The sequence below is a fragment of the Cariama cristata genome, unplaced genomic scaffold (assembly GCF_000690535.1).
Source record: "Cariama cristata isolate BGI_N322 unplaced genomic scaffold, ASM69053v1 scaffold12226, whole genome shotgun sequence".
Taxonomy (NCBI): Eukaryota; Metazoa; Chordata; class Aves; order Cariamiformes; family Cariamidae; genus Cariama; species Cariama cristata.
In genome coordinates, this window is record NW_009621597.1 from 4,454 (window position 1) to 16,018 (window position 11,565).

At 36.5% G+C, this 11,565-nt stretch overlaps 1 protein-coding gene across 1 annotated transcript in view; it reads right to left on the reverse strand.

The window, feature by feature from the left end:
- Positions 1–220: 220 nt before the first annotated feature.
- The window catches only part of USP7 (ubiquitin specific peptidase 7 (herpes virus-associated)), a 43,656-nt gene continuing 32,311 nt past the window's right edge, over positions 221–11,565 (reverse strand). The window contains exons 22-31 of the mRNA XM_009702025.1: positions 10,915–11,068; positions 9,590–9,657; positions 8,334–8,442; positions 8,161–8,238; positions 7,715–7,815; positions 7,000–7,099; positions 6,070–6,189; positions 4,668–4,739; positions 3,673–3,763; positions 221–839 (exon numbers count right to left, since the gene is read on the reverse strand). Of these exons, the coding sequence (XP_009700327.1) occupies positions 733–839; positions 3,673–3,763; positions 4,668–4,739; positions 6,070–6,189; positions 7,000–7,099; positions 7,715–7,815; positions 8,161–8,238; positions 8,334–8,442; positions 9,590–9,657; positions 10,915–11,068 (1,000 nt within the window). The 3' untranslated portion in view covers positions 221–732. The remainder of the gene's footprint in view (positions 840–3,672; positions 3,764–4,667; positions 4,740–6,069; positions 6,190–6,999; positions 7,100–7,714; positions 7,816–8,160; positions 8,239–8,333; positions 8,443–9,589; positions 9,658–10,914; positions 11,069–11,565) is intronic.

Below are 11,565 nucleotides of genomic sequence, written 5' to 3' on the forward strand. Positions count from 1 at the left end.
TATTTGCCAGAAGATGGCATAATAAATCGCAACGGTATTTATCAATGGTTGAAAATTTAATAAAAAGACCCAAATATCTCTTTTTAGGACTCAGGGCATCCACTTGGCAAAACGGGATGCAAAGTATGACTAAATTAAACGAAAACTAGTTTATTAAAAAACATTCTATGCAGCTGGAGGAGACAAAAATCCCAAATAAGTGCCAACAATGTACACAATGAAGTAGAGATTGCTATTTATTGATGATGTGAGTTTTTTGCATTTACAAATGCACAAAAAATGTCATTTAAAGTATAACTGAAGGAAATAAATCTGATGTGAGTCTAAACATAAGACTTACTAGCTGCAGTGATGGCGAACACCATACTGGGAAGGGCAGCCAGCCAGCTTATGCCATCTATAAACGTACTACAGACAAATATTTTGCCAATGTCAACTGTTCTACTAAACTCTTCCCTCATTATGCTGACAATTGCCTTGCATTACGTTTACCATAAAATAACTCTCATTGGCATCCAAGCTTTATAAAAACACCTTCATTTTGCTCAAAAAGGGCAGTCAATAGATACAGAGAAGCCAAACTGAACAGCCTCAACAAAATAAAATTAACATCAGCAGCAAATCCTCTTGCTGAAGATTTCAGATATAGTGCACGTGTACCAAAGTTCTACAGTTGTTAAAAAGGTGCACACACACACTTATTTTGTCCCTTGCCTTGACAATCTGGTTAAGTCAGTTATGGATTTTAATAGCTTTTTCAAGGTAAGTGTAGCGACTTCTCTTTGGGGCTTTATTGAAATGGTCAAGCCCTAGCCATGGCCTTGGATGAGACATGTTGCCTAGAAAAGAAAAGAGAAAAAAATAATGAAGTTTTAAGACTAAATTGGAAAAGTTTCCTTTATACAAACTACTCCTGTGTGCCCTGTTCACAGTTTGCTAGGAAGCACAAGGTACACAGGAGGACTGCAGAACAGTCCTACAGTCCACAGCCAACAGAGCAGCTTTGCTGACCACTGCTTTCCTTCCAATAATACATTTTACAGCTGTTTCTGGATCAGGTAGCTGTTTTTTCTCCTCTTCAGTCACTTACAGGAGTTTACAGCAGTGAAGTGTGTGCTAAAGCAAGAAAACTACTGTTATAATTTATGGTCACAGGCACAACAAAGTACCAGCTTCCACCAAAGTGCTGAGCCTGTTTGAAACAGGAAGGCATCCATCATCTAAATATGACAACTTATAGTATTTGCCACATTAGAAGTTCTCTCTGCTGTATTAAGTTACTCTTATCACCTGGTTTAAGTGGGAATATTTGTTAAATTCATGTAAAATGCAAATATGATCAGTTGATCAAGAAATCATGTAACTGACCTCCTCTTTACTTTCTGAGAAAAAATATTCAGTCACAGATCATGAAGAAAACATACAAATTTTTTCACTTGTTCAACCCAATATAGTTTTATCTACCACTAGTTTTCATGAAAAACCACAGTCCACATACTTTTTGCAAATTGGAAAAATTCTCTTTTAAGATGTCCTCAATGCGGAGCATCAAATATTCTTTGAAGTGAAATGATAAAGGCAGAAACTAAATAGCCCTCCAGCAAGAAAAGCACACTCCTACACTCAAAGCCATCAACTGCAACCACTAAAGCATAAAACACTTGACCTTTTTGGTTGCCTGCATCTGCATTTTTGGATATATTTTCTTCAATCAAAATTATTTGTCTTTTTGTTTGACATAATGGTCAAATATAAAAGAGAACTGCCAATCTTGCTGAGATCACTTGAATATCTTTTAAAGAAAGAAATGAAGTCCTCCACTGTTAGCGTTAGCACAATCATTCCTAGAGTGCATCTTTGTAAAAGCAGAGGGACACTATTGACATCAGCTACGTCAATCAAATTACAGAATGCCAAGGCCTTGGTTCAATCAGTCCTGCATGTGTTAAAACCTGGTACTTGTAGAAACCTGTGAGCCCCCACACTCTGAAATACTTATCTAAGAAGGCATTACAGCATCCTATTGTAACCCCATAGGAGAATTTCATGGGGGGAATGAATTCTATCAAAGTGTATTCTATCAAAGTGGCAACTTCCCGTGAACTCTCAAATTAAGATCCTTTAATCGCACATTCCCTGCAACTCCTACAAACAGTTCAAGTTCTCCCTTTTCCAGTTTCTGCCATGCTTTCTACTTTTGACCTAGTTATCTGGTTAGCCTTTCCCATTGTTTTGGCAATACTGGTTCTGCTTTGCTCAGAAAGTCCGACAGTTCATTTCAGACTATTGCCTTCCCCTTCCTAGCCCCCGAAAGATGACTCACAATAAAACCAGGACTCTGCCTACTCTGAGCACACGAGAGAGTTTATCTGTCCGTGGAGAAATGTCTACCTCTCAGCTCATCATCCAGAGACGCCTCACAACTAGTGCAGAAAAGGAGGTCCCCCCAGTGACACAATTCTCTGCTCACGGATGACTTGTGCAGATGCAGGCATTCAAAGTTTTGGCAAGTCCCCTTATATTCACAGTCACAATCCATAAACCTGGCTATATCACATACCACAATGAGAGGACTTTTTGCTAGGTTCCTGCAAAGTAGTCAGTAATAGTATAGGTCTAACTCTCTGGGTGTTTTGAAATAAATGGACAGTTACAGGATTTCTTTACAACTGTTACATAAATCCAGAACATAGCTTGAAAAATATCAGAGAAAGTTTGGCCCTAGCACAACCTGCCAACAGCAAACAGAGCTCATAATTGTCAGAAAAATAGAACTGTAGAGAGAGCAAGTTGTCCTCAATCTCGTGTCTACCAGACAGAGCAGCTCACAAAAAGGAACGCTCAGCTAAGCTAGGGGAAAAAAAACCCCGATGAATTCAAGGCTTTCAACAGAGGCCTGACTGCAGATTCAAAGGTGTCATTCCCAACTGGAACTCTCAAAAGATGACTGTGGTGGAACTCTTGAAGGATTAACCTCGTTTCTCCTATGTGTGAATTCCTCAGAGAATAGAGCTTTAAATATCAGTCAAGTAAACAAGATGATAGAACACCCACAGACAAATTCAGAACAGAGCTGCATTTGTAACTTAGTGAATCATCTCTTAAGAAAATCTAAACAGCATCCTATTCACATATGTAATATTCTTGTTAGATTCTTGAGATTCATTGAAGATACCAAGAACTAACAAGTAGTATCTTCAATGAATATGAGAATTCAAATACCTCTTTGCAGCACACTTAAAATAAGAATCTTACGAGAATGCACCTTAATATTTTTTAGGAGTAACATGAACACATACTCCAATAACAACGTGAGAATCAAACATACAAGAGAGTAGATGGACAATACAGATAAGGTGCCGCTGACATTGTTTCTCTTTTCTGTAAAGTATGTTATACTGATATTTGACCCATTTGGTCACTCAAGTGCAAACTTTCAACTCACAAGGAATACGCCTATAAAAATACATATTCTCAGACTAACATATACACTTAACACTGTTAAGTGTGCACACAAGTATGCATAAATACTTGCTTAGTTACTACATATAATGGATTTCATTCGCAAAGAACAAACCCTTTCTGCATCCTGAGTGAAGGATAATCACATTATAACAACTGGGAGAGCAACTTCAGCAGGTCAAAATAACAGTCAGGTGTCTAACAACTCACCAGGTTGGGGCTCAAAATCTTTCAAGTTCACTTCATACTCATCTTCATTGAGATACTGGTGTCGGCCCATCATTACAATTGCAAATTTAAACTATGAAAAGGAAAAAAAACCACAACAACTGGTAAGACAGCACATTAAAATAAAGACTTCAAGTCCAATTTCACTGTCTAACTCGCAGCTGGTTATTAGTAGTATTCTTCAGTGGTTGATAAAGGTCAATCCTGTTTTAAATTTTCATCAACAACCTAGATAATGGGATCAAATGAACACTCAGGAAATCAGGAACCTGCATCTGGAGTACTGTGTCCAGGTTTAGGCCCTCCAGGGACAGAGCTGGCAACAAACTGCAGCAAGTCCCGCAATGGTCCAGTAAGACAGTTAAGAGGGCTGGAGCCCATGGCATACAAGAAGCCAAGCAAAATGGGTTTGTTTAGCCCAGAGAAGAAAAAGCTAACATGGGCATCTAATCTTCCACAAACTGAAGAGTGTTACACAGATGCAGACTCTTCTCAAAGAGCTGCACAGCAAAAAGACAAGAGGCAACCATCACAAGTTGCAAAATGAAAAATTCTGATTACATGCAAGGAAAAAAAGAAAAGTCTTCACAGCAATAGTGGCAATGCCCTAAAATACAGTGTCCAGAACTTGGCAGAATTCCCATCCTTGGGAGTTTTCAAATTGCACCTAGGTAAAACCCTGAGCAACCTAACTTAACTTTAAGCTAGTTCTGCTCTGAGGAGGAACCTGAAGTGGGTCGCCTCTAGAGGTCCTGTACCATCTAAACTTTTCTAGGTTACTTTAATATTTTGCCGAGTATCCCTTTTGATGCAGGACAGAACTACTACTCCTACACTTCTTACCTAATTATTCTCAGAGCAACTGTTCTATTGATCAAAATCTACACTTATCACAAATCTGTGGTGTTCCAACTTCTTAAAATAAACTCATTTTTGATCTACAATCAGCAATAAAAACTCTCCCAACTTGCCATTACCTTTTCAAATTCTTTTTCTTGTATGTCCAGCATTGTCTGAATACGCTTCATAACTTCTCTGAAGTGTTCACCCTAATAATTACAACAAGACTTTCAATGTCAAAAAATCTTGGGAAAAAAGGGATGCCGTTAGTATTTCCCACTTCAAGTTTCACTGAAATACACTGCCTTCACCTCTCAGTTATTTACAAAACTACACAAGTGTTAACATAATCCACTGCAATACAGAATAACAACAAACAACTTGCTATAAATTCAGCAACCTTAAGTCTTACTGATTCATCATTATGCAAACTGTGCCATAAATCGACCAAGCACTCCTAGTCATATGTGCAAGTTAAGAAACAAGGTTAGAAAATTAGCAGCAAAATAGGAATTTGGGAAAAAAAAAATTTACATATCCTTTCTAAGCATATTACTTTTTAAAACCTCTACACCCATGATGCTTCCCCTCAATTAGTAACTTTTCGTAGTATGTTTCTGCCTGTTGTGTATGTAAAATTCCAAAAAAAGTGATAGATACTATCAACTTAAAGATCAATAACATGTATCAACTGTCATAGACAGGGAAATGCAGTGCAAATGGTTTCCACCAGAAATCAACACACAGGTTTTACTCCACATTGATCAAAAATATGGAAATACAGTAAAATTCAATGGGATGCAGTGTTGTGGACATATTTCTCATTCCAAAACCTTTCTAAAAGTAGGTAGTTTTCATACAAACTAACATGAACCAGAAAAAGTTTAGAAGCAAATTGCTAACTGCCCCCAGAAATACACTTTGATATTAAAAGGATCAGTGTGACATTCAGCTGGAGCAGCACCACATAAAAACTTAAGAATTTAAATTAAGCTTTCAAAATCAGCTTTCACTCTTGTATTAAATTCCAGCCCTAGAAGATAAAGCACATCAAATTACAGAAGTTATGAAATGCAAAGTCATCTTAGACAATGTTGAAGAAAGCAAACTCATTTTTCATAACCACGTATCTCAGTAAGAAGCCAAGCAACCATGGCCTAGCCCCTTTTGCCAACAAGTTTGCATCGCAATTACTAAAGTGGTATTAGAAATAGGATTCTAGGTTTGAGGGGGATGTTTCTGTGGGGGATTGGGGGAGGTGATAGTATTGCTTTGATAGCATTTCAAGTCCTTGGCTGATGCCAAATGCCTACTTTCTAGATATTGCACAGGCTCACTGAAGCACTAAGCAATCTATATATGCAAAAGAGAACTGAGATGGCAAGTGATTTAACTGTAAAAAGGCATATATGGGGCAGAATCTTTTATACAGGAGCAGTATTTTCCTATACACCTTTTATACTAATCAATTTCTTTGACAGTACTTTAAGAAAACACCATCAATATAATCCCATGGGGAGAAAGAGAGGCATGCTGTACCTGGTGTATCCTCAGCAAGAATGGAATTCCAAATGTCCCAAAAACTTCTTTGTGGAAGTGTGCCACTGTGATTAGCATCTCATTTTCTTTATCTATATCTACCTGGTCCAGAGGAATTTCCTAGGTCCAGACATAAAATTATGACTGCAAACAGCTAAAACTTCCCCCCCAAAGTAACCTATTAAGTAACTAAAAACATAATTGATGTACTGTTACTGATGTAAAACAAGTCTAAACCCAATTAAAAGAACCATGCTGTTTGACAGAGTCTTTCTACAAGAGTATTCATCTCTGGCATGACAGCATTTCAGCGTCCCCTACTCAGTAAATACTCTCCGGGCTTCCCTGAATGGCTTTTTTGACATGAAATCTTCTATCAGCTGTAGTAGTAGCTGACAGCAATATCACAGACCTCTTGTCATCACCTCATTACAGTTTACACTGAAATTTTATTTTTTTTTTTACTTTCTGATCTTTGAGGCAAGTTAACAGATTTGAATAATGAAATATTTAGAAAAATCACAGTAAGTATTAAAATTTGGCTCAAGAAGCTCAAACTTAACAGAAAAGGCAACAAAGTCTTCTAGAATACTTAAGTTTAGAGTATGAAAGTGGGTTCTAAGCATAAACACTTATATCACAAGTCCTCAAACAAACCTTGGAATTATTGCTAAGTCAGCAAATGTCCTGTATTGTTATAATAAGCATACATAAAAAAATTAAAGAATGAAATCATTATGGGGAAGCAGATGAAACAAAGGAAAAATTTTAGAAGTATTACCTTTAAAAATACATATATATTATCATGTAATCTAGCTTGCTGCAAGAATCACAGTGTTTGAAAATCGGAATCCAGAAAAAGAGAATTACCACTTCAGTTTCTTCTCTCAAAGTCAAGTTTTAAAGTTTTTTTAAGAAGGTAGTATTTACCTCTATTCGAAACGTTCGACTTGTTGCAGGTGACAAACACTCTAACAGTTCATCTTCCTGATGGACACCGATTATTTTGTAACTTACAATTTCTAGCAGCCTTAAAAATAAACAAACAAGTATTCAAAAAAAATTAAATAAAAAACATTTTAAAAAAATCAATGCAACTTTTCTTTCTCGAACCTTGAGAAGTATTAGTGCAGTCAGGATGTAAACATGCTAGTACTGTATCTGTAAAACTTTAAATTCAGTCTTTAGTAAAAATTGAGCTGTAAAGTTACATTTAGTTACAAAGTCATTTAGACTTCTGGCTCGTGGCAAAAAAAGCCAGTATGTGCAATTAAAAGACAAAGGTTTTTAATGTAGATTATTTTTTAAACTCTCTTTAAATGACCTTTTAACTCCTGAGAAGTGAACAGCATGAAATGCTTGAATTGGAAACAATTATTAAATCATGAGTTAACAAATGCAATTGATAAAACTTATGCATTTCAAGGATGTACCTTTATGAAATACAAACCAAATAATTGTATAAAATTTATATTTGTAGTTAATAAGAACTCTCTTAACATGAATCTGGAAGCTTTTTATTTTTAACGCAGTGTCAGACTTCATTTGATAATAATGGTTTCCACAGTATTTTAAATTCTACGGATACTTTTCCGCATAAAATCCACGTGATCACATAAAAGAAATCAAAATCTTCCAGCTTTACCTTAATTTCCCTGAACCTTTTTCAGAGAGCTCTACAACTTTTTTACATTCTTCTAACAGGTCCCGCACACACCCATGCTTATCTGGATATACTGTTATTTCCTACGGAATTTGAAATAGAAAAGTCATTAGAAAATCTGAAAATGTAAATGACTATATTAAAGCACAGAATACAATGGATTCTTCATCAAAAATTCATGTTTAAAAGATAACAATTACTAAAGTGAACACCTGTGTTATCTTTAGTAATTTTCGTTAAGGACTAATTTTTTTGATTTCTTACAATTTTTTTGGTGGTTTTGTTGTTGTTGTTTGTTTTTACATAATGTACAACTTTGTTCTAATTTTGTGTTATTCAGGGACAACAGAGCGCGTGAACCATAATCACAGTCCTACCAGCTTTGACATGGAAATGATAGCAAGCATGTAACAGCCAGCCTCACTCACCTCTTCCCTAAACTGGCTATTTAGCCATATGCATTTAAAACTTCTTCTGTTTTCAAAATCAGTTATTTTCATTTTGAGCTTAAGGAAGAAAAGAAAAACACTTTAGGCATACTTTGTATAGGGCAGAATTTTTTTTTTTTTAATTTGCACCAGTAAAAACAAAAGACTCTTACCTGTTGATAGTAAAGTTTTTTAGGTTGCCTAGGTTTGAAGAACTGCAGAAGATCTCTTAAAGTACCTTCATAATTATGTCTAAGAGGATTACCAGGGCCATCCCTATAACTATGGAAGGAAAAAGAAAAACATAAATATCTCTTCACAATCCATAACAGCTCAGTAAATCAAAGTACTAAGTACATTTTTATTCCTGCCTTCCAGTTTCACATAATTGCCAGCACAGCCTAAGCAGCATTATATTCAGTGCTTTAGTAATTTTTACAAACAGGTGAGTGTATGGGAACAGAAATACCATTCACTGTGTGTGTTAACTCTCTTGGATGTTTACAAGCTCACCTTTAATGCTGCAGGGTGGCAGACCTACATGCCTCTGAAACTACTCATATAGCAGCACATGCTTTAGATTGTGAAAGGTTAATTTGTGGAGCCATATGACACAGCAAATTCCAGAGTGACCACAGCACTGTAAACTATAAAAGAGCTACTCAAATTACAACAGTCTCATTGATGATGAAGAGAGATGCCTACAGGTTAATAAAGAGCAGCCTACATTTACATGAATACAAAAAGATGATGTAATTTGTGTGTGTGCATTATTCCTGCCGCATATACATACAACTACTAATATGCTATTTTCTGCTAGTTTTATACAGCTTCAAATCCAGTTTTACACAACTGTGCCTGAGAACACCACGTTAACCAGAAATGTCCCTGTTAGCAGCTGTGAACTTGTTAGATCATCGTCATCTTCATAAAGCCTCATTTGCAGACTTGGGGGGGGGTGGGGTGGGGGGAAGGGGGAAAATCAGTGAAGTAACTCCTGCATTTAAACCTGTAAAGTCAGCAAAAATCCTGCTTTTATGTGCGCTTCTTTCTGCTTTCCTCCATTCTAGAAATCTGCATTCACTGAAACAGCACTTGCATTAGCTTAATAATTTGTCCCATACAGTAAGGCTTTGAAGTAATTAATGATTTTGGAATTTTAAACAATGATCCTTTAAAATGCATCTTTTCAATGACACTTACTGGATCTCTTCTAAAACGTGCAATTCTTTGAGGCTGTAGAGCCAGCCATTGCAATACCTAAAACTGTCTTTGCAACTTGCTGTGTGTACCAGAACGCTAACATTTTACTGGTAAAGAATTAGTTAACAACCTGGAAAAAGCTACAAAGTAACTGCTACCTATCTATATTTGGGCTAAGTTTTTAAAGAATAGTTTAGACACAGAACACTAACGAAATTCATCTTACCCTTGGGACTTGAAAAACTGTAATAGCATTGGATCCGTATTAAGTCTTTGCGCAACTGTCTTTGCAACCTGCAAATAAATTTTTTTCTAAGTTCTGAATTATTTCAGACAATTATGACATTGCTCCACAATCACACAGTCATTCATTACATATCAAGAACATTATGCTACTGAAATTCTTAGACAGATCTTTAGCTTCTGAACAGTTGACAAAGAATAAGATGTACTAGAAAAAAGAGGAAACTATCTGTTTTATTACAATAAATCACTGTCTCCAAAAGGCCACAAAATCCACAATAGCTCTACTTCTCTTTTGGAGTTTTTTTTTATTTGTCTGTTTGTTTTTATTAGTTTTTCTTTTTTTTTTTTTAAATTATAGTATTATTGGAGAAATAGGTAAGACTTGCTCTTTGAAAATTCCCACTGTTCTTTAATTCGCTCCAAGGAAGTTAGCTTGCTGGGTAATATCACCACGTTATTTCCATCAGTGTATTTCATGTCACTGCCTCACAAAAAGCGTGGAGATTCTCTGTTTTTCCCTTCCACAAAACCACCCTATAAAGAACTTACACTTCAAGTAAAAATGAAATAAGAGAAAGTGAGTTGCCAAAAAGCAGACAATGAGAACAGGACAGCAAAAGTCATCCCTCACTTCCCCTGTGTATGCAGGTGCTCAAAGTTCCTGCCTTTGGTGACAGAAAATAAACTGGTTCTAAGTGATCTTTTTGACAGACAAAAGCAACTGCAAGAGAACTGTAGGGAGTCAAATCTACTCAGGCTCTTAATAGACGAGACCAACTTTATTTTAATTTTTTTTAAATTTCATTGTCCAGTTTTCCTCTTCTAAACACCCTTGGTCACCCTTTATGAACGCCACAGGTTTGATCTGTTAGTGCCACAGCATTGTGTGAAGAAAGCAATGCAGTTTGGTCTACAAAATGAATACTGTTGGTGATATTACAAGCAGAAAATAGGTATCGCTAGATTCCCAAGGTATTTGCCTTTTAACAGCTAAATCAGTTGAGCAAGTTTTACATGTCACTTAGAAAGCATCATTTCATTAGAGCGTCATTTCCCTGACAGAGCAGAATGGCATCTCAAGAAAGAATCCTATTGTCAAATAACTCACTATTAATAAAACTGAGGGTTTTTAGAGTATTTTCTTCTCACAAGCATTAGTGGTTTCCTTAAATTTTTCATTATCACAATGCAAAAAGTGTACAAGAACAGATCTACTCTAAAGTACATATAATGAGCTTGTGAACTAGTGCAAAAGTTACTTTCAGAACAATGAAACAAAAGCAGAGAAACAAATAGGACACATGCCTGAAAGTAATTCATCCTATTGGATAAAGTAACAACAAAGCCTGGGTCATTGGGGATGGTTTTATCACAGAAAATGACATCCACACGATGATAGAGGTCTCGGAAGTATTCTTTAGCTGTTGGTAGCTCACTGTTATCATTTTCTGGGTCATCCCTACAAGAGTAAACAAATGATAATACCATTACATATCATATTGTTACACAAACAAGCAGTTAGGGCTTTTAAAAACATGTTCTACAGTAAGTCAGCAACAGTTGAGAGATACAGAAATAAAGTTTAGAAACCTTTTTAAAGAGTCACCACTTGTACACATGTAGAACTAAATACAGTCAGTACTGACCCAAACCCCTGAGTACTTCTGTGTGGCACAAGGGCAAATGCACTTGCAGACTGTGCTTGGTCATTTGGCAATCCAGCAATACTCTGAATCCAGTGGTTTCACAGAGGCATTCTAGCAGTAGTTGTCCCTCCCTCCCACCCTGGCACGTTACTGTGTGTATTAATGCTGTCAGAGCTTTCCATATACTCCTGTATTAATTGCTTTGCACAGAGGCCAGATGTACAATAGCACTCCTTGAACCACAGAAGCAAAACAGTCGATACAGAGGCTGGGCTTGGGCACCACTGCCCCGGACCCCCTCACTTTCCAC